The following is a 23,137-nucleotide window of genomic DNA, read 5'->3' on the forward strand; positions in this document are numbered from 1 at the left end:
TACAAGGGTTAAACTCAGCAGCACAGGAAAACGCTGTAGGAACCCACCTGAAAACACTAGGTCGAAATGGGCATTCACATCTTGTTTCAGAGAGGCTGGGGCCAGGCCTCACACAGTCTTAAACAGCCTTCTCAGAAGTAATTTATACCAATGAGCCATGGCCAATTCACCTCTTCTGTAAGTCCATCGTGACTCAACAAGCCTTTTGATCCATTGTAGAATGGCAACAGTATTTTAATTAGTTATTTTCACTTACTTGTCAGAACCTGTTTGGATAATCTAAATAACTTCACATCCTCTTAACATACCTCCTGAGACTGTCTCAGAGAAAACAGGCTCAATTTTCGCTTAAATCCCCAATCCCAGTTAAGGGATAGACGAGGCTGCCATGGCAACCCCACTCCTGCTGACTTTTTGGCTAGACTCACTTTTTTTTTTTTAACCTTTCCCAAATCATAAATCTATTTCTTTCATGGTTAAGATTTTTCTTGTCTCCTTTCTTCTTGAGCACTTTAAAATATCTTTTTTTTTTCCTCAAAAATAAACTTTGGAGCATGGTTTGATTAATAACTAGGTTTTCAGAAAAACTGTTTGCATTAGAATAAGGCAAGAATCTCTAGATTTCTAACATTTCCTGCCCAAAGATGGTAAAGAGAGACCACAACCAGGCTCTTTCAACCTGTAACAAAATGTGAATAATACCCAAATGTTTTACTTCCTCATATTCATTCATGGGAAATTTCTTAAAGAAAAAAAAAATAATACACATCTATAGTAACAGATAAATTGACTCAAATCCTCTCACTCCTTTGACCACCAAATCCTCTATGATTCTTAAATTCTTTCATCTCAATATAAATTTCATGGAGCTCTACAACTACAGAGAATCAAACAAAACACTCTGGAAACCACACTCTCCTTTCTTACCTTGGGGGTAGCAGCCTGAAAAAACACAGACATTGTTTAAACGGTCAATAAACTATTCCTCTCATTCAAATAACCTGCCTTTTCCTGCTCTTTATTACTAGATTTTTTTTTTAAGCTCCATAGTTTATTTTGCATCACAAGCGAAAAGTTTAAGCAAAATGTCCTTCGGACCAGTGCAAGTGGTCTCTAGGGCCAGCATCCTGCCCATCCCATCTGGAGGACCCTGGGGGTCTCCGATGTCGCCCAGGAAGCCGGGCATTTCACGTCTGCCCTGCAAAGCCAAGGACACCTCCAGCAATGTCGCTTTACCTTAAGCCCGGGCTCCTTTTCCTCTACTTTGGTTCCTGGCTGTTCGGAGCAGGGAACTCGTCTGGGCTTCAAACCCACAACACTGCCAAGAGGCTTGTAAACGCCGGATCTCAGCCCGCGAGACCGGGGCTCCCTGCCCGCCTGGGGGACAGGAGCGAGCTCCCCGTGTCTCCGGAGACGCACACCGGAAAAAAGAACAGACTAGGGCAGGCGTTCCCACCCTCCCTCTCCCGCTGCACTTAACTAGTTAAACACACACAGCCACCACTAACGGACCAGTCCATGTGTCTGAAAAAGGAGGGGGGTAGGTTTTCTTTTTCTTTTTTAACTGCAGGTGAGGAAAGTACCATTTCTACACATTCACCCATACTTGTCTGCACCACTGATCTGACAGTGATTGTCCCTGAGGCAGAGGCTTGCACTGAAACTAGAGTATTGTGCTTTTTAAGTTTCTTTCTTAGATTTGAGAGGATGGAAAGATATACAACCATCAAAGAGCCTCCTCTCCTAAGTCACTGCATCAGAGACACACTGTATGGCATCCTTTACACAAGTGTAATAAAACACAGTGAAACTTGATTTTGGTTTCCACTTGTTATTCAGAATTTTTGTATTTCAGACTGTTCATATTTTTTCAGAGAAATGTGATCCCCACCCCCAAACTTTGCTTATCAAGTTTCCATGATTCATGTTGTTGGTACATTTCATCTTGTGTTCCCCATTGCAGCAAAAATTATTAGTACCTACATTCCAGGTACTTTACACACCTTACCTCACTGTCCACTAAACCTACAGAAATCCCAGGTGAACCCAGCTCTGCATATTTGTAAAGGAACAGATGGAGCCCGAAGCCTTCTACCAGGCTAGCCCAGCCCCTTTTCTGAAGCCTTTCCTTAGGAGTAAGGCAAGACTCTGTTATGACTCTTCTCATTTTTAACAAGACTTAAGTGATTTAGGGGAATTTTTCATAGAGATTATTTGCTCGTAAAGATCAGCTAATAAAAAGACTTGCGTGGAATCTAAATTTGTTTGGAAACAATCCCAAACATTGCTGAAGAAATGTAAAGATTTCAGCAATAAAAACAGTGCTTCTAAAATGAAGAGGAAGCTACTGGGTTACACTTTATAATAATTACAGGGGATTAGCTAAATTTCTAGTGCATTTTCCTTCCAAGAAGCCTTCAGGAATGTGCTTTCTCCACTCCCTTGTCAGGCCAGTTTCTGTAAGTTTGATCTGTAGCCCCCTGGCCCTACCAGAATCACCGTTAACATGCAGATTTCCAGCCCTAGCTTGGACTCCTAGAATCACTGGGTGAGGTCTGGTCATCCGTACTTTAAAACAAGATATCTAGGTGATTTCAGAATATCGCCTTTTGTTTGGGATATTAGTAGGCAGTCACTGTTTGTCAGAGGAGGGAAGGAGTCCTTCCTTACAAAGGAAAAAAGGAAACCCAGCCAGCCCCCCAGGCACAGGGCTAGAAATACTGAAACCTAAGAACTAAGGTCACTGCCCCCTAGACTTAATCCTTGTACTCTCCCACATTTGGAGTATCAGCTCCTCTTTCAGACTTTATTTCTTTAGCCATCTCTACATCTTCTGGGATGAAGAGGAAGAGGACGGTTCTTCTGCAAATTTACCAAGCAAATTTCCAATTAAAAAGGGTCCCAAATCACCAGCAGATGGACTCAAAAGTTTCAAGAAGCCTGCCTGATTGGGTAGCCCTTAATGAGCAATAATGAGGTGCCTTTTCTGTCAACCTGACTAATCTACATTCACATGGATGTGATTATGGGAAAGAAAGTGAAGAGTAAAGAACTGAAAGGTGAACAGAGGGGTCTGCTGGATGGAAATGTTCTAAGATTGGACTGTGATGATGGTTGCACAACTATGTGCATTTACCAAAGATGGTTGAATCACTTCACCAGGATGAACTGTAAGGGATGTAAACAAACGTGGTGCTAATCAAAGCGGCAGTTGGTTAACATGTGTTCCAAAGGGACTGATATTGGAGCACTTACAATTGCAGAGGCTAAGATGCCTCTTCCTCATCATCCCAGGTACTGTGTAGGGCCCCATCTAGGCAGATGTGCTGGGCATTGTACAGAGCAGTTACACAGAAAAGACAAAACCTCCAGGAGTCTACAGACCACACTCAGGTGGACCTAACAACCAACACTGACAGGAGAAAGACTGTGAGCACTGCTTTCCCACGTGAGGGAAAAGAAACTGGTAATTAGTAAGATGGTGAGGAATTTATGCCCAAAGAGTATGTGACGGCCACGACAAAAATTAATAATGGGAAAAACAAGCATTCACCAACAAATCTTTATTTCGTAGCTGCTAGATGCTTTAAATGGAGTAGGAAATGGAAACCCATTCCAGTGTTAAAAGGGAATATAAAATACTTGCTAAAACAATGGCAGATTGAATTTATGGGCATGTAGATGTCAATAGTTAAGTGATCTAAGAAAATTTCAAAAGAAAGCATCAGCATGAGTATCAACTTGTGCATCTTAAATAATCACAGACTTAACTCCATCAGAGAGTAAATGATAGGGGTGAGCCTGAATCCATTCAGACAGGAAGTTATGAGCTAATTTAATGTACTGTGTGTGTGAGTTGCTCAGTCATGTCCAGCTCTTTGCGACTCCATGGACTGTAGCCCACCAGGCTCCTCTGACCATGGGATTCTCCAGGCAAGAACACTGGAGTGGGTTGCCATTTCCTTCTCCAGGGGATTTTCCTGACCCAGGGTTCGAACCTGGGTCGCCTACACTGCAGGCAGATTCTCTACCATCTGAGCCACAGGGAAGCCCAATTTAATGTACTAGGCTTTTACAAAAAGGTGTTTCTTTATAAAGGAAGAAAACAAGAAAAAATTGTATGTTAGATAGTGGTGACTCATTTATAATCTGATTTAAGCCTTTAAGAGGTAAAGATTATCCATATTTTACAATATGAGCATGTTGAGGCTCAGAGAGTTTAAGCAACTGGCTACCCATTGCTCAGCTCTAAATGCAGGTACTGTAATCAAATCCTGGTGTATGTGGCAGTGGCAGTTCTTTCTATTAACCACACTTCCCTCTCTCACCTTACTTAAAGCCACTTCGAGCTCCAAATTCCTCATCCTATGTTTCCAAGATGCCTGCAGCTTTGCGTTTACCTGCAGGGCCATGAAAATTTTTAGGTGGTTTATAAGCAGTTTTCATTTGCAGGGCCAGTCCAAAGTGTCCTTTTGGGAAAGGGATTAGTGAACCAGTTCATTTCCACCAGGCTGGAGAGGCACCAGCTCTCACTGTCACTCCTGGCAAACTCCAAGCAGGTCCATCTGCTGGAACTGGCACAGCATCCCTCACAAAACAGGAAGCCGTGAGGTCCAGGAAGAAAGCATATTCAGGTGGAAAACAAGAGGGGAGGAAGCCTGGTCCTAGTAGGACAGGCAGAAGGGCAGCATTACTGCCTGGGCCAAGGGGACTCAAGCACTCTCCATCTCCTGGACCACGTGGACTGTCTCACATCCTCACCTAGAGAGAACGGAAGTTGTCCTAGTGACCTGAAAACGGCGCCACGCTTCTTTCTCTCTCTCTCCCTCTCTTTCCCTTCCTCTTTCTCTCTCTCTATAGCTGCTTAGGGTCTTAGTTGCAAGTACCCAGGATACTTAGTTGCAGCATGGGGGATCTAGTTCCCTGACCAGAGATTGAACCCAGACCCCCTGCACCTGGAGAGCAGAGTCTTAGGTACTGGACCACCAGGGAAACTCCAATAGTTCCATGTTTCAATATCAAACCATTCCCCATCTCCAGTTGTACATTTGCTACAAGAGACTAAGTGGACAAAATATAAGGACACAGTAGAGCCAAGGTCACTCAGTATACCACCTTTTGTCTCAGTTTTCATGAATCCACAAGGTAGAGGTCATTTCTTGAGACCTGAAGGGTTGTCACAATCCTCCCCACCCCCAGCCCACAACCCCTAGAGACAAAACCCGGACTTCAGGAGAGGGGCTTGATCTGGGCATAGAAAGCCCATCTACCATCAGCCAGGTGGGCAGATCCAAGAGGGTTACAGGCATTTTCTAATAGGGATGACCTTTCAGATGGAGAAATGGATTCAGATGAACCCACAAAAGTCAATGTACTTCATAATTAAATTAAAATAACGCTAGTCACCAATGGAAAAGATACAGTATTTTAATTTTTCAAGCTTACACCCTGACTGATTACAAAAATGATTTGAAGTGGAAAATGGCAAACAATAAGGATGCAATTAAACCAAATGGTAACATGAAAATAAAAGAAACAAACAAGGCAGGAGAAAAGTGACCCAAGACGTCAGTCACAAGAGCAAATGGAGATAAACTGCTCTCTCTCACCTGCCTGTACCTACTCTTCCTCAAGATCCAAAGCTGACTTCTAACAGTTGACAAGAATCTTTTAAACTCCAGGTCAGTTATGATGTGTGCCTCTTACTAGGCCCTCACACAACTGTGGGCCCCTAGTTATCTTGTGTACTGAGATACGTTGTCAAAGATTGAACTCTCTTTCTGCTCCACCAAGAAAAGGTCATGACAATTACCTTGGAATTCACTGAAGGTCCCAGTGCAGGGCAGGTGAAGCACCCTGGAATCGATCCCTTAGAAGAAGGGGTATGCTGCTACTGCTGCTGCTAAGTCGCTTCAGTCATGTCTGACTCTGTGCGACCCCATAGACGGCAGCCCACCAGGCTCCCCCGTCCCTGGGATTCTCCAGGCAGGAACACTGGAGTGGGTTGCCATTTCCTTCTCCAATGCATGAAAGTGAAAAGTGAAAGTGAAGTCGCTCAGTTGTCCGACTCTTAGCGACCCCATGGACTGCAGCCTACCAGGCTCCTCTGTCCGTGGGATTTTCCAGGCAAGAGTACTGGAGTGGGGTGCCAGTGCCTTCTCCAGAAGAAGGGGTATAGTCTTCCTTTTTAGGTTTATCATGGTGAAGGAGATATGAACAGAGCCAGGGATGGGAACAGGTGGGGAACAGCAGGAAGAGGAAGGACAGGTGCTCTGAGTCCATGAGAACACAGACATATAAGCTTTCTGCAGCTCAGGATTTGCTGGGTCCTGGTGAGGAGAATGGACAACTCTGAGGGGTCATCAATCACATCTGTGCTCAGAACAGTGGCCAGCCCAGAGACCCATCCCATCACTGAACTTGCTGGCCACCTGTCTATACAGGCTGCCTCTCTGCTGTTGGGTTCTAGCTTTTTTTTTTTTAATTGGAGTATAATTGCTCTACAACGTTATTAGTTTCTGCTGTACAATGAAGTGAACCAGCTATATGTATACATCTATCCCCTCTTTCTTAGACCTCCTTCTCCCGCTCCCCAAGCCCACCCATCTAGGTCATCACAGAGCACCAGCTGAGTTCCCTGTGCTATACAGCAGGTCCTAGCTATTTCTAAAGCTCAGTACCACCACTAAGAATTGCCCTCAGACTAAAGATGCTGCAGAAGCTTTGGGTACTCATGGGCCCTAGGGGTGCCCTGGACTCTGATTCCTAATTTTGGGCTCAGACACCCTATTGCTTTTAGAAATGTATGCCTTATCTATCTGAGAATGAGTCCTGAATCTCACATCTTCTGCAGCCCCTAAGGCAGGGCCACCAGCACGTGCTCAGTACTTCTTGCTGATTTCTCAGGAAGAGTCACGTTCCCCGACTGTTACCCCACCCCCACACTTCACCAGCAAGAAGCTAAACTCTCTGAAGTGGAATAACACTGAAAAACAAAACATCTTTTTAAACTCAAAACACAAACTCTTTTCAAAATGTCATTTCCGGAGAAGAAAGCCCTTCCATTTGTGCTGGCAGAAATGGGGTGACTTTTTAAAATAAATATCGAATCTTTACTGCCTGTGAACAGTCTTTTGTTACCCTGGCAACATATTTCCTCTTATCATTAATGTAGGACAAAGTGGATAACTTTGGGTGGATCAGAGAAATTTTCCTCCAACCATTTGTCATGTCAGCGTGCTTCTTGTGCTCTACTGGGCTGATTCCTAATCTATTAATGATGCAGGGAATCAAATATTAGCACCGGGTTATTATCTGCAAATAAGGTATTGTGACCAATGCATCATAAACCATACTTCGAACTTAAACTTGAGTTTCCTTTCCCACGCTGGGGAGATTATATGTTAATCAGGTCACACACTATGATCAAGAGCACAATTCTGTGCAATGACAACCTATGAGCATCCGAGGGAATGAAAGTTTAAAGCCCACAAAGGAAAGAAGCTCACAGATAATCTTGCACGAAGACATTTATTGATTTGAATCTCTATTTTTGTCCTTTGCATGCGTGTGTGCGAAGTCACTTCAGCGGTATCTGACTCTTTGCGACCCTATGAACTGTAGCCAGCCAGGCTCCTCTGTCCATGGATTCTCTAGGCAAGAATACTGGAGTGGGTAACCATTCGGGTAGCTAGTCCCTTCTCCAGGGGATCTTCCTGACCCTGGAATTGAACCTGGGTCTCCTGCATTGCAGGCAGATTCTTTACTGTCTGAGCCAAGAGGGAAGCCCACTCTTGTGCTTTACCCACTTTCTAATAAGTGAAACTATCAAAGACTGGAAGAAAGGAGAGAGAGACAGGAGAAGGGATTAACCTGGCTACTAATTATGCTAAAGATTTTCATGCCTTTATTTTCAAATGCTGCAGCTCTATAAGGTAGCAATTAGCAGCCTCAACTTACAGATATGGAAACAGAAATACTGGATTCCAACTATCACCTTGTATATCTCAGCATAGATGGATAGACATTTGTGTATGTATATCTGTCTCCTTACCTACCTACCTACCCTGAGATATCCATAAAATTCACCTTTTTAGAAAAAAGTGTACAATTCAGTAGTTTTTAGTACTGATTGATTCACAGACTTGTGCAACCGTCACTACTATCTAATTTAAGAACATTTCATCACCTCCAAACAAAACTCCATTTCCTTGTCCCGTGAGACCCAGGCAACAACCAATAGACTTTCTGTCTCTACAAATCTGCCCATTCTAGGGGAATGATGATTCCAATTAGGAATCATCTAATTGGTGATCTTTTGTGACTAGCTTCTTTCACTTAGGATATTTTCAAGGTTTGTCCATTCTGTAGCAGGTAATCAGGACCCTGTTCTTTTTTATTGCTAAATAATATTCCATTGTATGAATATAGCATATCTTGCTTAACTCATATTTAAGATGAAGCCATTTCTGAAGGTTATTGTTAAGTTCTATTTTAAATTAGGAAAAGTGACCAATGTGTGCCTGTATTGGAATGGCCTCAAAGCTCTTCTTGACTCTCCGTGGAGCTCTGGGGCATCCTCAACCAGAGCTCTGTAAACAAAGCGTGTTCCCTCCCCTGAGACAGCACCATCCACCTACAATTGTCTCCATGGCCCAAGTCAGGTGCCCTTGTGGAGCCTCCAGCTGAGTAAAGAGGGCAAGACAGAATGAGGCGTGACTACGTAGAAACGCCACAGACTCTGTGCACAGGGTCCCTGACCTTCAGCAACATTTTACATAGGAATAAAGGAAACCAAAGAAGCAGCGAATGTTTACTGCCCTGAAAATAGATATAACAAGGCCGCTCATCAGATAGATTTTCCTCATCTCACCAGGAATGGTAAATATCGGTCCTTCTATAAGTTATTTCAGGAGGCAATTTAGTTACTTGTTCTCTGCAATGATTACTGCCATATGGATCATGAATCAGTATGTGTGTACATGTGCATATGTGGGTGTGCACGTATGTACATATGTGTTTCTATCTTCGGAGAACTGAGACTTCTAATCATGGTTCAGTTGCCAGTCAGCCTCCAGGTCTCTAGGGCAGCAGCCTCATCTGTAGATGGAGGTCAGTAGTAACTGCTTTCTTCACTTTACAGGCCTATTGTGAGGATCAAATATTTATGAGATCACTTGTAGATGTTAAATATTTTTATTAAGCAAAAGCCTGCTATTGTGGTGGTTCATTCTTCACCAGGGCAGAGACCATCTGACTCAAAACTTCTAATATTACTTGATTCTTTTCCCTTCCGTGATCCAGAAAAATATTTGGGTTCACAATTAAGGGGAAGGAGGTACAAATTCCTGGGGCCACAGTAGGAATGAGAAGAATGCAATTAGTTTTCTGCCTGAACACGGTTTATTAGCCTTGCTTGCATTTAAGGACATGCACAGAACAAGAAAGGAGGGACTTCACCGTTCAGTCTGTCTTTGCAAATTATATGTTCAACGGTGACAAAAAGACCGTCTGCCATGCAAGTGCCCTGGAAGAGCTTATGCCTCCTCTTATTAGATAACAAGTAAGCCCAGACCAAGACCTACTCATTTCAGAGCATGCTTAAAATACAGCAAAAGGAAGGAAGCGGATGGGACCTCCAGTTTGTAATGTGAATGTTGTACAGGAACATCATAAACATTTGTCCTTGGGCTTTATGAAAAAGGAGTTTTAGTTGAAAAGTAAACAAAGTAAAAACAAAACAAGATAACACAAAGCCACCATTTTTAATCCTTCAGAGAATCAAGGGAAAGGATCTACTGAATCACGTGGTGCGTACATTTGCTACACTGCAGGGGGTCCGGCAGGAAGGGTCTAAAGCCAGCCTAAGTCCTGTCCTTTCGTCCCTCACTTCCAAGTTAACAGATAAAGACAGCGCTGCCGGTGGGTAGGGATGGAAAGGCACTAAGGATTGGCCGAGGGCCGCGTGTCAGGGTCTCTTACATTGTGAGACATTCGAACTGTAACAGACCCTGTCCCACATTCTTCCCAGAGAGTACAAGCAGCATAGTAGACACTCCACCCCAGCACAATGTGGGCCACCAGCCCTTCTGGAAAGACAGGAGGATTGATTTCCTGGGTGTGGTGCCTGAGGAAGAAGGCCAGGGAGAGACTCGGAGCCCTGCCCTCCTCTCCTGGGAAGAATGCAGACACAACACTTTCCTTTTGTCTCTGGGGTCTGAGCACACAGGAGGCTCCGGTGCAGATGGCCAGGTGCCTGCTCAGGGTGGCCCTGTCTGCAGAGCCAGCCAATCCAGAGAGCACTGGTCTTGAAGGAATGTGAGAGAGCTTGGTAAACACTGAGCTCCCTGGGGGAGGGAGTTGTGCAAAAGGACAGACAGACAAAGAGAACTCAAGACCACCCTCAGTCTGCAGATGGAACAGCCCTGGACAGGGAGGGGGTGGACAGGCTCTTTTCCTTTACCCTCCAGACTTCTGTGTCCAGTTTGACATTTGCTTTTTTTTTTCTGAATTGCATTCATTTTGCAATGATTTTGTTGTCGCTTTCTTTCTTGGAAAAGTTGGCAGGTAACAACCTGAACCCAGGAAATGAAGTTTGTCAGGGTCAGAGATCTCCTAGGACCATCCAACAGAAAGATGGAAGGAAATTCACACCAAAGGGATGCCCCTAATGTCTACTGACATCTGTGACCTAAGTCTGAAGGCTCATGCCGAGTCCTGTTACCTCTGGGCTGCTAAAGCAGAAGTGAGCAGGGTGGGTGTAGGGAAGGGAAGTAAGGACCGGGAGAAGGAAGGTTGCTTCTGAGAAGAGTTTAGAAATGGAGATGGAGATAGCAAGCTGTTGGCTGTATCTCATGCAAATCTGCTTTTGGACTTTTTAGTTAGGAGGCAGGTTGTAAGCATTTTCAGAACTCACCTGAATTTATAGGTTAATTAGCATAAGCTCTAAAAGACGTGCCACTTATAGCAAGATGACCCTCAAAACCAGGACGGAAAGCCAGCTAATGGGAAAACTACAGTTTGAGTGTATGCTATATGCTGACTGTGCTAGAAAATCTCTCCAGAAAAAAAAAAAAAAAAAAACTATTGGCTCTGACCCCTTAGATCCAAGACTATATCTAAGACAAGGAGAATTATAGAATTCAGATCCTTAGAACCAAAGGAAATTTAGAGGTCAAGTGCCCCAAGTCTTGGATTTACATATATATTTTAACATTTGTATATTAAAGAAAAAATCAAGGTTCGAAGAAACTGAGTTGCCCAAGGTCACACAGCTGTGAATTCCAGAACCAAAAGTAGATCCCTGATTTCCTGCCACTGAAGCCCTTTTCATTAAAACACATGAAGGCTCTCCTCCCCATCCCCTCAAGCCCACATCCTGAGTAGGGTTTATCCCAGCAATCCCACTACTGGGCACATGAGAAAACCATAATTCAAAAAGACACATGTACCCCAGTGTTCACAGCAGCACTATTTACAATAGCCAGGACAGGGAAGTAACCTAAATATCCATCAACAGAGGAATGGGCAAAGGAGATGTCTTACATGTATACGATGGAATATTACTCAGCCATTACAAAGGAATCAAACAGGGTGATTTGTAGAGACATGGATGGACCTAGAGTCTGTCATACAGCGTGAAATAAGTCAGAAAGAGAAAAACAAATATCATATTAATGCACATATATGGAATCTAGAAAAATGGTACTGATGAACCTATCTGCAGGGCAGGAACAGAGACACAGACATAGATAACGGACTTGTGGATACAGTGGCGGACGGAGACAGTGTGATGAATTGAGAGAGTAGCACTGTCATATACACACGACCACGTGCAGGACAGACAGCTAGTGGGAAGCTGCTGTGCAACACAGGGCGCTATAGTGCTTGGTGCTCTGATGACCTAGAGGGGTGCAAGCAGGAGGTGGGAGGGAGGCTCAGGACGGAGCAGATACATGTAAACATACAGCTGATGCACGTTGTTGTACAGCAGAAACTGACATAACGTTGTAAAACAATTACATTCCAAAAAAGAAAAAATAATAACAGAGGGAGACAGAATTTTAGAACAGGAGGGGGAAGGAGGCAGCCATGGGACAGGTCCTCCTCCTTTACCTTCCACACTTCTATGTCTGGAAGTCCTTTTACCTATATATGAAGATAGTCTCAAAGAGGCTAAATGACCTGTCCCAGATTCCTCAGGAGTTACTGACATAGCTGAGCCTGGAGCTCCTTGATCACTGTTCTGGGATTTTTCTCCTTCTTAAAGCTCCTTCAGGTGTCTGGTGGCATCTGGATGAAACATGTTCAGAGAAGTGTTCTCAGGACATCTCTGATGCTCAGTGAGGGTTCCATTAAAACCACATCAGAGCTTCAGCCCTCACTGGGATGAAACTTGTGTCAGTTTCCATGTTGACTGAAATGGTGCCTCCCTCCCTCCCACCAAAGATATATCCACACAAAATCTCTGGAACCTTGGCATGTCTGAAAAAAGGGGCTTTGCAGATGTAATTAAGTTAAGGATCCTGGGATGAAGGAATCATCTTGGAAGATCCTACATGTGTGAAGTCTCTTCAGTCGTGTCTGACTCTTTGTGACCCTATGGACTATAGCCCACCAGGCTCCTCTGCCCATGGAACTCTCCAGGCAAGAATACTGGAGTGGGTTGCCATGCCCTCCTCCAGGGGATCCTCCTGACCCAGGGATCAAACCCGCATCTCTTACGTCTCCTGCATCAGCAGATGGGTTCTTTACCACCAGTGCCACCTGGGATGCTGATGAACCTTAAAGCCAATGACAAGGGACCTTCTAAGAGGAAGGCAGAGGAGGTTTGACACAGAGGGAAGAGAGGGCACAGGGGGGAAGGCTCTGTGCAGACCAAGGCAGAGGTCAGGGTTATGTAGCTACAGCCACCAGAGTCTGGAAGAGGCAAAGAAAGATCCTCCCCTAGAGCCTTGGAAGGGAGCCCTGCCAACACTTCAGTTGTGGACTTCTGGCCCCAGAACTGTGAGAGAACGTTTCTGTGGTTCTAAGCCACCACCGTTACAGAAGACACAGGGAACTCACAATACATTCACAATCTCTGTGGGTAAAATCAATCAGAAACAACAGCAACAACAAAACCAGACATCACAGACTGGAAAGGCAGAATGTGGTATGTCCATACAATGGAATATTATTCAGCCTAAAAAAGGAAGACAAAACTGTCACACACTACCACATGGATGAAACTTGCGGACATTATACGAAGTGAAAAAGTGAGAGTGAAAAGTGAAAGTCTCTCAGTCGTGTCCGACTCTTTGCGAATTCTCCAGGCCAGAATACTGGAGTGGGTAGCTGTTCCCTTCTCCAGGAGATCTTCCCAATCCAGGGATCAAACCCAGGTCTCCCACATTTGCAGGTGGATTCTTTACCAGCTGAACCACCGGGGAAGCCCAAGTGAAAAAGGGCCATCGCAAAATCAAACGAACAAACAAGACCCCACAAATACCGTATGATTCCATTTACATGAGATACTCAGAGCAGTTGAATTCATAGAGACAAAGTGAAACGGTCACTACCAAGTGCTGCGGGGAGAGGGGGATGGGCAGTTACAGTTTAATAAGCACAGACTTGAGTTTTATAAGACATAAAGGGCTACGGAGCTGGATGCTGGTGACGGTTTCACAACATCATAAGTCTATGTAATACACGGACCTGTACTATGAAGCATGGTTAAGACGTTACATTTTATGTTACGTGGTGTGTGCTCAGGTGTGTCCACCTCTCTGCGACTCCATGGACTGCAGTCCACCAGGCTCCTCTGCATGAGATTCTGCAGGCAAGAGTACTGGAGTGGGTTGCCATTTCCTACTCCAGGTATATTATGTGGATTTCACTGTAATTTTAAAAATGGGGAATACCCAAACCAAAACAAGGATTATAGTATTTACAACAAATCAGACCCATCCTGCTGCACCTACAGTGGATCAGAGAATAAAGGTGGAGGGAGGAGCTCGGGGTTTTCTGCTGGGAGCTGGGCCAGGCTGACTCACGAGCTGTCACATGGCGTGCTCACAGTGCAGGACGATTTTCTAGATCACACACCCATCTGAGAGGGACAGCACACCCACTGGGTGGGTCTTGACTCTGCCCAGAACCCCGCTGCAAACTGCTCCCAGAAGCCCCACCTCTGCGGGTCTGTGTGGAAAGGGTGCAAGTTCTCACCCCCACCATTGGCCCTCACAGAGGCCTGAAGCCAACGTGGTAAGGGGCCCTCACAGCCCCTACAAGCATCGAAGTACTCGGCCTCCAAGGAAAAAGCAGAGCGAGCAGATGTGTCTTCAACACGGCACGTTCTTGGATCCAGTTTTCTTTTAGAGATTCCTTCCCACAGCAGTTGAACTAAATCTGAAGGTAATCAACACCCCGCCCTCCTCAGTCCTTTTGTCTCCCCAACTCTTTTTTTGGGGGGGCCCACAGTCCCACATGTGGCCTGAGGAGAGAGCTGCCTCCATCCATGCTGTCTACAAATGTGGGGGCTCCAAGCTGGGGGCGGCATTCCCTGTCTTCCTGCCCCTTTAGCTATAGCCAAACATCTGGGAAATAGTTCTAGTGTTTTATTTATTTGTTACTGAATTTGAATCAACATACAATATTATATTAGTTTCAGGAGTACAGCATAGTGATTTGGTTTTTTCATGCATGGATTACTCCAGTAAGTCTAAACCTCATCTTCCTGCTGTTTTAAAATGAAATTTCCTAACTGCTCCCACCTCAACAGGTTTATTTCAGTCCCATGTAGCAGATCAAACTTGGGAAGCTCAAAGGAGATGCTGTTGAGTCTCTTGCAGGGCTCCTTGCTCTGTGGAGGGACGAGGGACAGATTCAGAGGACAGATAGAGACCACCGCACTTGTGTCTTGGGATGAGATGGCTGGGCTTCAAGCAACACTCTGGATGCGTCACATCCATCTTCTCCAATAGCTTTCTTAAGAATGTGCATGACCTTGGGCCCCAAACCCAGCCTTGAAGTATCCTTGGACTCTCAATAAAAGCCTTATTGGAAGGGCCATGAAAAATCCCCCTTACCCCAACTGTGTGTGGGTGGTGGGGGTCCACTGCTCAGGTGTCACTCCAGCCAGCGGCACCACTGTTTGCTGTCCAAAGCTCTCCTCTACCTGCCCTCCCTGTCTGCCCCCCAACTCCATTTACATCCATTAATGTTTTTCATTTGGGGTGAAATTCACATAACATCAGATACACCATTTTAAAGGGAACAACTCCATGACGTCTAGGATAGTCACAAGGTTGTGCACCCATTTCCTCTACTTCTGAAGCAGATTCATCACCCTAAGTGGGAACCAATAATCAGTTACTCTCCACTCTCTCCCTGCCCTCAAGTCCAGGTAACTGCATTCTCTATGGATCTATCTATTCCGGATATTTCATGTAAATAGAATCATATAGTATGCGGTCTTCTGTGACCGCTTCTACCACTTGGCATAATGTTTTCAAGGTACATGCATGCTGTAGCACGTGTCAGAATTCCTTCCTAAGGCTGAGGGACAGGCTGCTGTCTCTAAATACTACGCTGTGTTTATCCATCCATCCATGTACTCGTGGGTTGCTTTCCCTTCTGCCTGGTGTGAGCAGAGCTGCTGTGAACAGGGGGGCACACTCATTTGAGGACTCCCTCCCATTCTTCACACCGCAGTCTGATCCAATCGCGTGATGCTCCAGCTACAATCACTTCAATACTTCCCACCATCCTCAAGGTAAAGCCAAACTCCTGACTGTGATTTCTGAGGTCCTCACACTCGGGCCCCTCCCTTCCTCCAGCATCCTCTCTCTCACCCATACTCCTGCCTAAATGACTTGGTTTCTTGGGTATGCTGTACTTGTCCTTGCTGCTGAGCCTCGGCCATTGCAGTTTCCTCTTCCTGAAACTCTGTTCCTCTGGGTCAGGAATTGCACTGACAGCCTGCATCTCAAATCTAATTAGCTGGACTAGGTCCAGCACAGAGCCAGCACTGGCCCCTGTCCTGCATGTCATGGGCAGGAAGGCATCATGGGGCTTGCTGTGGGGTTAGGAAGACAACACCCACAGAAGATGCCCAGGGACACCTCGGGGCCACTCGGATTTATGTCCTGGGTCCCTGGACCACACTCTGCTGGGAAATTTCAATGTGGTGATGTGGATATAGTGACCTGGTGTCTACAGAAGCAATGGGACAAGTTGCCCGGTCATGTTCCCAGGACCCCATTGGGCGTCCTGACCCACCTCTGCTCAGCACACATCCTCACCCTGAGACTTGGGGTGGGTGTGAGGCAATGTTTACTTTTCCTGTGTGTGTTTGTGTGTGCACTCAGTGGTGTCCAGCTCTTTGTGACCCTGTGGACTGTAGCCCTCCAGGCTCCTCTGTCCATGGAATTCTCTAGGCAAGAATACTGGAGTGGGTTGCCATTTCCTCCTGCAAGGGATCTTCCTGACCCAGGGATTGAACTCAGGTCTCTTGTATCTCCTGCACTAGCAGGTGGATTCTTTACCACTGAGCCACCTGGGAAGCTACCTGGGAAGCCCTTACTTTTTCCATGAGAGTGGGTTAATATCTCACAGGCTTGTGGGCAGGCGGGCAGTGACCTCTGACCTCTGGCCCCAAGTCTACTGATGGTGCCAACTCAGGAGCTCAGTTCCGCCCAGAGGCAGAAGCTGGCGGGGCAACTGCTGAGAAAGCAGGAACCAAGCTTCCTGGTGTGAGGCAGTCACACCTGAACTTGACAGGCTTCTGTCAGCCTGGGCCACAGGACGTTCTGGGTCACACAGGATGTGGTTTTCTAAGGGTGAGGAAGCCTACGCCCTCACCTCTAACGACTTTCTTCTCTTACTTCCATTAGGAGCCTCTGTTCCCTGAGTCTGTATGCTCCCATGTGTGCACACATGAGCACACACATATGTGCACACACAGATATGCAGGCACATATTGTGGCTCAGTTGGCAAAGAATCTGCCTGTAGAGCAGGAAACCTGGGTTTGATCCCTGGGTTGGGAAGATCCCCTGGAGAAGGAAATGGCAACCCACTCCAGTATCCTTGCCTGGAAAATCTCATGGACAGAGGAGCCTGGTGGGCTACAGTCCATGGCATTGCAAAGAGTCGGGCACGACTGAGCAACTAACACTTACTCACTTACTTATACACACATTTGTACACACAGACACATGTGGCTCGAACACAGTCTTCATTTCCTCTTTTCTAACTTCTAAATAAAAGAACAGTTTAATATAACCGTTCCTTCTACATAATTCCTCTAGACTCTTTTTCATTCTTTTTTTCCCTTATGTTCTCTATCCTTCCGGTTTCCAGCATGAAGTAGACACTGCCTGAGAAGACAGTGTTACACAGACATTCTCTACTTTCTTTCCTCTGCACGTGAGAAAAAGATGGAAAAAGAAACCCTCGTGTGTTTCCGAGAGCCTTGAGGACCATGACGGTGGTTCTGAGGGGCGCCCATGTGTCACTTACCTCCAGGACTTTCCCTGTGATGAACTGGTGGCAGGCTTCACATTTTACCCCGAAGAGCCCCTGGTAGTCCTTTTCACAATATGGAGCACCATCCCTGCAAGACAAAGACAGCTCAGCTTCCGAGGGCAGGAAAGACGCCCAGACCCCATCTCTCTCCGCCCAGTTGCACAGAAGGGGAGCAGAAGTTATTTCTCGCTCAACTACCATTCACATGCCTGGAGGAGCCCTGGTGGGGCAGGGTCAAAACCCACAAGAGCAAACTCTCCAGCGAGAGTGCTGAGGTCCTCCAGGCCACATGGGAGTAACAGCCAAATGGCTGTCGCTGCTCATTCCTTGACTGCCTCAGACCTCACTAGCAAAAACCATGGTGTCCCTCTCTTGCAGCACCAGGCCTGGCGGGCTTCAGCTGTAGTCTCATGCTCCTCTTCCTTGTCTCCTCCCCAACATCTCCTTGATTCACACACCAGAGCCTCCTAAGAGCACAGAGACGCCTTCTCCTTGGCCCTGAGGGAGACTGGGGGCCCAGGGCCTCTCAACCATCCTCCTGCAACTGCCTTCATTTACCTGTTGCATGCATGCTAAGTTGCTTCAGTCATGTCCAACTCTTTGCAACCCTATGGACTGAGGCCCAGCAGGCTCCTCCGTCCATGGGATTCTCTAGGCAAGAATACTGGAGTGGGTTGCCATGCCCTTCTCCAGGGCATCTTCCCCACCCAGGGATCGAACCTGCATCTCATGTCTCCTGCATTGGCAGGCGGGTTCTTTACCTCTAACACTACCTGGGAAGCCCCTCATTTACCTCATGACACAGTTAAAATATCACGTTCTAGGTGTGCCATTGCATGGGAGAGTTAAAACGCTTCCAGACAGCCCAGTTACCTAGCTCTGCACAGGCGTCAGTGTTAAAGGTGGAGCAGTTCTCTTTGGCTGTGCCTCAGAATCACCTGTGTAGTTTCTGCCTCCCGAATACCAGGGTTTGCTTTACCCCAGATCTGGAGAATTAGATTTCTAGGGGGTGGGGCCCAAGCTACTTATTTAGTTTCACTGTGTATATTCATACATTAAATTCATTAAAAAAAATTTTTTTAATAGATGCTGGTTGGAGAACATTTTTAAAAGTAGATAGGGGAAAATTTTCCCTTACTGCCTCTAGGCCCTCCCCCTACCCCATGCTCATTCTTTCCTCAATTTAAAAGGTAACCACTGTAACTAGCTATTCAAAGTTACATTAAACAAAACCCTCAAAACGTCACCTGCTGTAGCTCTTCTCTACACCAGCCTCTGACTCTAAGGAACCTACTCCAGAGTGGTCCTAATGGGTTCTGTGCCTGGACGCTGAGTTTCTTTTGGGGGGGATGGGGGCAGGGGAGGGCCAGCAGACATGGCTGAGACCTGGAAGGAGCATAAAGGTTTACCATCAGTAGTTCCAATGGGGAAATGACGGGGGTGGGGGGATTAGCGAAAGTAAAATTACTAAATGCTTAATTGGTTGCAACATATAGCCTACCATTATGTCAGCTTCGTTAATTGTTACATTAGGCAACGATGAACATTTCATTAAATTTATAGCAGGCAACAACAGAAGAATAAAATTCCTTTCCAAAGTTTCACAGCAAAAAGTTCATATGGATTGTGGAATGTGAAGGTCTTTCATTATGTCTGATGGGCTGGGCTGGGCTAGGGTGTATTCCGCTGAGCGCAGGGCAGCCCATGATGCCCCACCCCTGCTGAAGGAGCCATCCGCGCCTGCGCCCCAGGCTTACTTGCTGATGTACTCGCCGGTGAGGACTTTCCCGCAGGACTTGCACTTAAAGCAACCCAAGTGCCACTGCTTTTCCAGCGCCAGCAGGGCCTGTCCATTCTTGATGTCTCGTCCGCAGCCAGCGCAATCTGGAAAAGAGCAGCCGCCGGCCCTTACTCCACGTTTGTTAAATCCATAGTTTTGCTAATCCAAGCAGGTGGACCCCCTTTGATCCCCAGCATGCACCCACCACATATTCAATAACTATTTACTTAAGCGCCATTTCATTCCGCGTTCTCGCCCAGGAGGCTCGCAGACCCCCCATCCTCTCTTAGAGCGGGAACATCATGAGCCTCAGCAGATCCAAGGGCCTGGATGTCCTTCATCTGTTTATTTCCTTGGGGGTGATTTAAACAGCCTCTGAGCTCCAGCTGGCCCAGAGAATATTTAATTATAGCGTCTTGGCTGTGATTTTAAGAAGGCGCTCCTCAGCCTTTATTAATTGAGGGCACCTGTGAGTAGCTAAGTACCAGCTCCCCCTCCCCCTCCCATGCTGGCTGCCTCCCTTAATACTATATATGCGACTTCTGGAGCAATGCCCATAAGTCTCATTTTTGTAAACAGGACTCGACTTCCTTATCACCCTAAACCAGACTTTCCAAAATTTGTGATCATCAATTCAATGGCTCTTAATTCCTCAGCTTTAAATTCTCCGTGGCAGGATCCTGTGAAGAAGATAAAGAAGAAGGTATTTCTTCACAGTAAAGAATGTAGGCCCTGGAATGGGACACCCTGATTCTGAACCCCAGCTTGCTGTTGGCTAACCACGTGACCCAGCCTAGTTCTCCCCTTTTCTAAGCCTTGGGATCCTCATATGAAAGCCAGGATGTTATTAGTGCCTGTCGCAAGTTCTCTGATGAGGATTCAATGGAATAAAGGACTCAGATCTATGAAAGTTTGCTATTATTATAGTTGCTGTTATTCTGATTATTAGATACATCATTATTAGTGAAGCTGAGTATTTAAAAGAACCCAGAAGAATGTATAGGCATACACCATTTTATTGTGCTTCGAAGATAATACTTTTTTTTTTTTAACAAGTTCAAGATTTGTGGCAGTGCTACCTCGATCAAGTCTATTGGCATCATCTTTTCAAAAACCTTTGCTCACTTCATGTCTCTGTGTCACATTTTGGTAATTCTCCCAATTTTTCAAACTTTTCCATTATTATTATATCTGTTATGGTGATCTGTGATCAGTCATATTTGATGTTACTACTATGACTCACTGAAGGCTCAGATGGTAGCATTTTTTCAGCAATATTTTCTAATTCAGGTACGTACATTGCTGTTTTAGACATAATGCTATCGCACACTCAGCAGACCACAGCACAGAATAAATATAACTTTCATATGCATTGGGAAAGCAAACAATTTTTGTGGCTCATTTAACTGCTGTATTTGCCTTACTGTGGTGGTCTTGAACCAATCCACTGAGTATGCATTATCTCTGAGGCTTGCATGTAAATTGGGCAACCTTTCTGGAAAGCAATTTAAATGTCTGCTGCTGCTGCTAAGTCGTTTCAGTCGTGTCCGACTCTGTGCGACCCCATAGATGGCAGCCCACGAGGCTCCACTGTCCCTGGGATTCTCCAGGCAAGAACACTGGAGCGGGTTGCCATTTCCTTCTCCAATGCATGAAAGTGAAAAGTGAAAGTGAAGTCGCTCAGTCATGTCCAACTCTTAGCGATCCCATGGACTGCAGCCTACCAGGCTCCTCCGTCCATGGACTTTTCCAGGCAAGAGTACTGGAGTGGGGTGCCATTGCCTTCTCCAAATAGAGACATTTAAAATCAATGTACCTGAGAAAGGGAAAGAAAGCATTGCTGGCAGGTTGCCCCTGATATCCCCAATTGATCACAAAAATCATTCAGAGAATAAAGAAATGTGCAGACAAGTCCCCTCAGTACACAAAGTGATTCAATACCCCCCTCTTCTGACCACATCTGTGGCTGCTGCTCCTGTACTAATGATGACATTTCTAGCCCAGCTTGAATTCTCTCTTATTCTAGAAAAACTTTCCTATAGTACCCGGCACAAGCTCAAGTCCCATAAAAATTCCTCCAAATGTCCTCCAGCAGTGGCTCACAATTATTGTGGTTTTCTTCCTCACTGAGGTTTAAGTACACTTGACTTTTATTTTTTGACTACAGATGTGTTTCTGGTGACTTTTGGGCACTCGGTATTTACATAACCTTTAGATCCAGCAATCTCATGGCTTAAATTTCACTCTGCAAATAAATTTTGAAAAGGATGTGCATGTGAATGTATGTGTTTCTATCCCCTGAAAAATATATATTCACCTCCTACTCCATTTTTGTAACAATGAAACTGAAAACAACATATGTGGACGTTAATGAGAAAGTGGTTAAATTAATTATAGTATAGTCATTAATGGAATACTACACACTGTTAAAAAGAATAAGGTAGATTTGTGTGCAGACATGGAAAGACGTCCAAAATAGACTAGGTAAAAAAACAAGCTGTAAAACAGTATGTACAACATAAGCTCATTTTTCTAAATCATGAGAACGTAAAAAGAATTGAGCAAATAAATATTTAAAAAGTTAAAAGTATACTATACAAGTTATGAATATTGAAGTTTAGAATTTCTGTTAAGTATAGCCCATTATAAGCTAGTGTATATTATATGGTCACAAAGCATGAATTTTTTGTTTTTAAGCTGGGATTTACATGATGTCCAGCATCTCACCAAAATCCTTTCAGAGGGAATCACACATCTGGTAGCTTACTATAAAGATAAAAATGGAAGACCATGATATTTGCTCAATACAATTTCTAAAGGATAACAGCACAAGATGAATATAAGATGAATTGGTAGGTTTTAATAAATGAACTGAAAAATTTTTTCGCTCTTCTGATTAGATTATGCCCACTAGGTGGCAGTAAAGATTTAAAATAATATGCAAGATGCCGGTTGGTTGAATTTTTTCAAGTAGAAAATAAACTTTAGAGATGGCTTTTCATTTCTACAGCAGAGGAGTTCAGGGAGGTAGGCGGGGCTATTCATATCTCCCCTTTGCAACACTGGGGTCCAGGGAGATCAAAGGTGGGGAGACAGCCACAGGGCAGGCTTTAGAATTAGGAAGACTTGGGCACTAACTAGGAAAAGTTACTCTCTCTGAATCCTCATTTCTTCATCTCTGAAATGCAGACCCACTTCTCAGGATGCTGGGAGGAAGAAGAAACACTCTGTACTGTGAAGTGCTTTATATGACTTAGAACACTTGGTACCTGTTGGTTGTTCTACATAGTTCTCCTTTCCTTGATAGGGTCTGAGCTAGGACTAGAAACCAGGTTTCTTGACTGTCTTTCACTTTTTCAGAGACATTACTTTGCCAACTAAGGTCTGTCTAGTCAAGGCTATGGTTTTTCCTGTGGTCATGTATGGATGTGAGAGTTGGACTGTGAAGAACGCTGAGTGCCAAAGAATTGATATTTTTGAACTGTGGTGTTGGAGAAGACTCTTGAGAGTCCCTTGGACTGCAAGAAGATCCAACCAGTCCATTCTGAAGGAGATCCGCCCTGGGATTTCTTTGGAAGGACTGATGCTGAAGCTGAAACTCCAGTACTTTGGCCACCTGATGCGAAGACTTGACTCATTGGAAAAGACTCTGATGCTGGGAGGGATTGGGGGCAGGAGGAGAAGGGGACGACAGAGGATGAGATGGCGGATGGCATCACTGACTCGATGGACATGAGTCTGAGTGAACTCCGGGAGATGGTGATGGACAGGGAGGCCTGGCATGCTGCAATTCATGGGGTCACAAAGAGTCGGACATGACTGAGTAACTGAACTGAATTGGAGCACATTAA

General features: G+C 45.2%; 1 protein-coding gene across 30 annotated transcripts in view; it reads right to left on the bottom strand.

The window, feature by feature from the left end:
* The window catches only part of ABLIM1 (actin binding LIM protein 1), a 335,325-nt gene that overhangs the window by 86,572 nt on the left and 225,616 nt on the right, over nucleotides 1-23,137 (bottom strand). For 27 of the 30 annotated variants that reach the window (XM_040255045.1, XM_040255075.1, XM_040255076.1 and 24 more), the window contains 2 exons: nucleotides 19,264-19,390; nucleotides 17,501-17,594 (listed from right to left, as the gene is read on the bottom strand). In XM_040255045.1, the coding sequence (XP_040110979.1) occupies nucleotides 17,501-17,594; nucleotides 19,264-19,390 (221 nt within the window). Of the gene's footprint in view, nucleotides 1-1,236; nucleotides 2,955-17,500; nucleotides 17,595-19,263; nucleotides 19,391-23,137 lie in introns of those variants that run through there. The other 3 variants (XM_040255072.1, XM_040255073.1, XM_040255074.1) reach the window with 3 other exon arrangements.

Source organism: Oryx dammah, unplaced genomic scaffold (genome assembly GCF_014754425.2).
Source record: "Oryx dammah isolate SB20612 unplaced genomic scaffold, SCBI_Odam_1.1 HiC_scaffold_14, whole genome shotgun sequence".
Taxonomy (NCBI): domain Eukaryota; kingdom Metazoa; phylum Chordata; class Mammalia; order Artiodactyla; family Bovidae; genus Oryx; species Oryx dammah.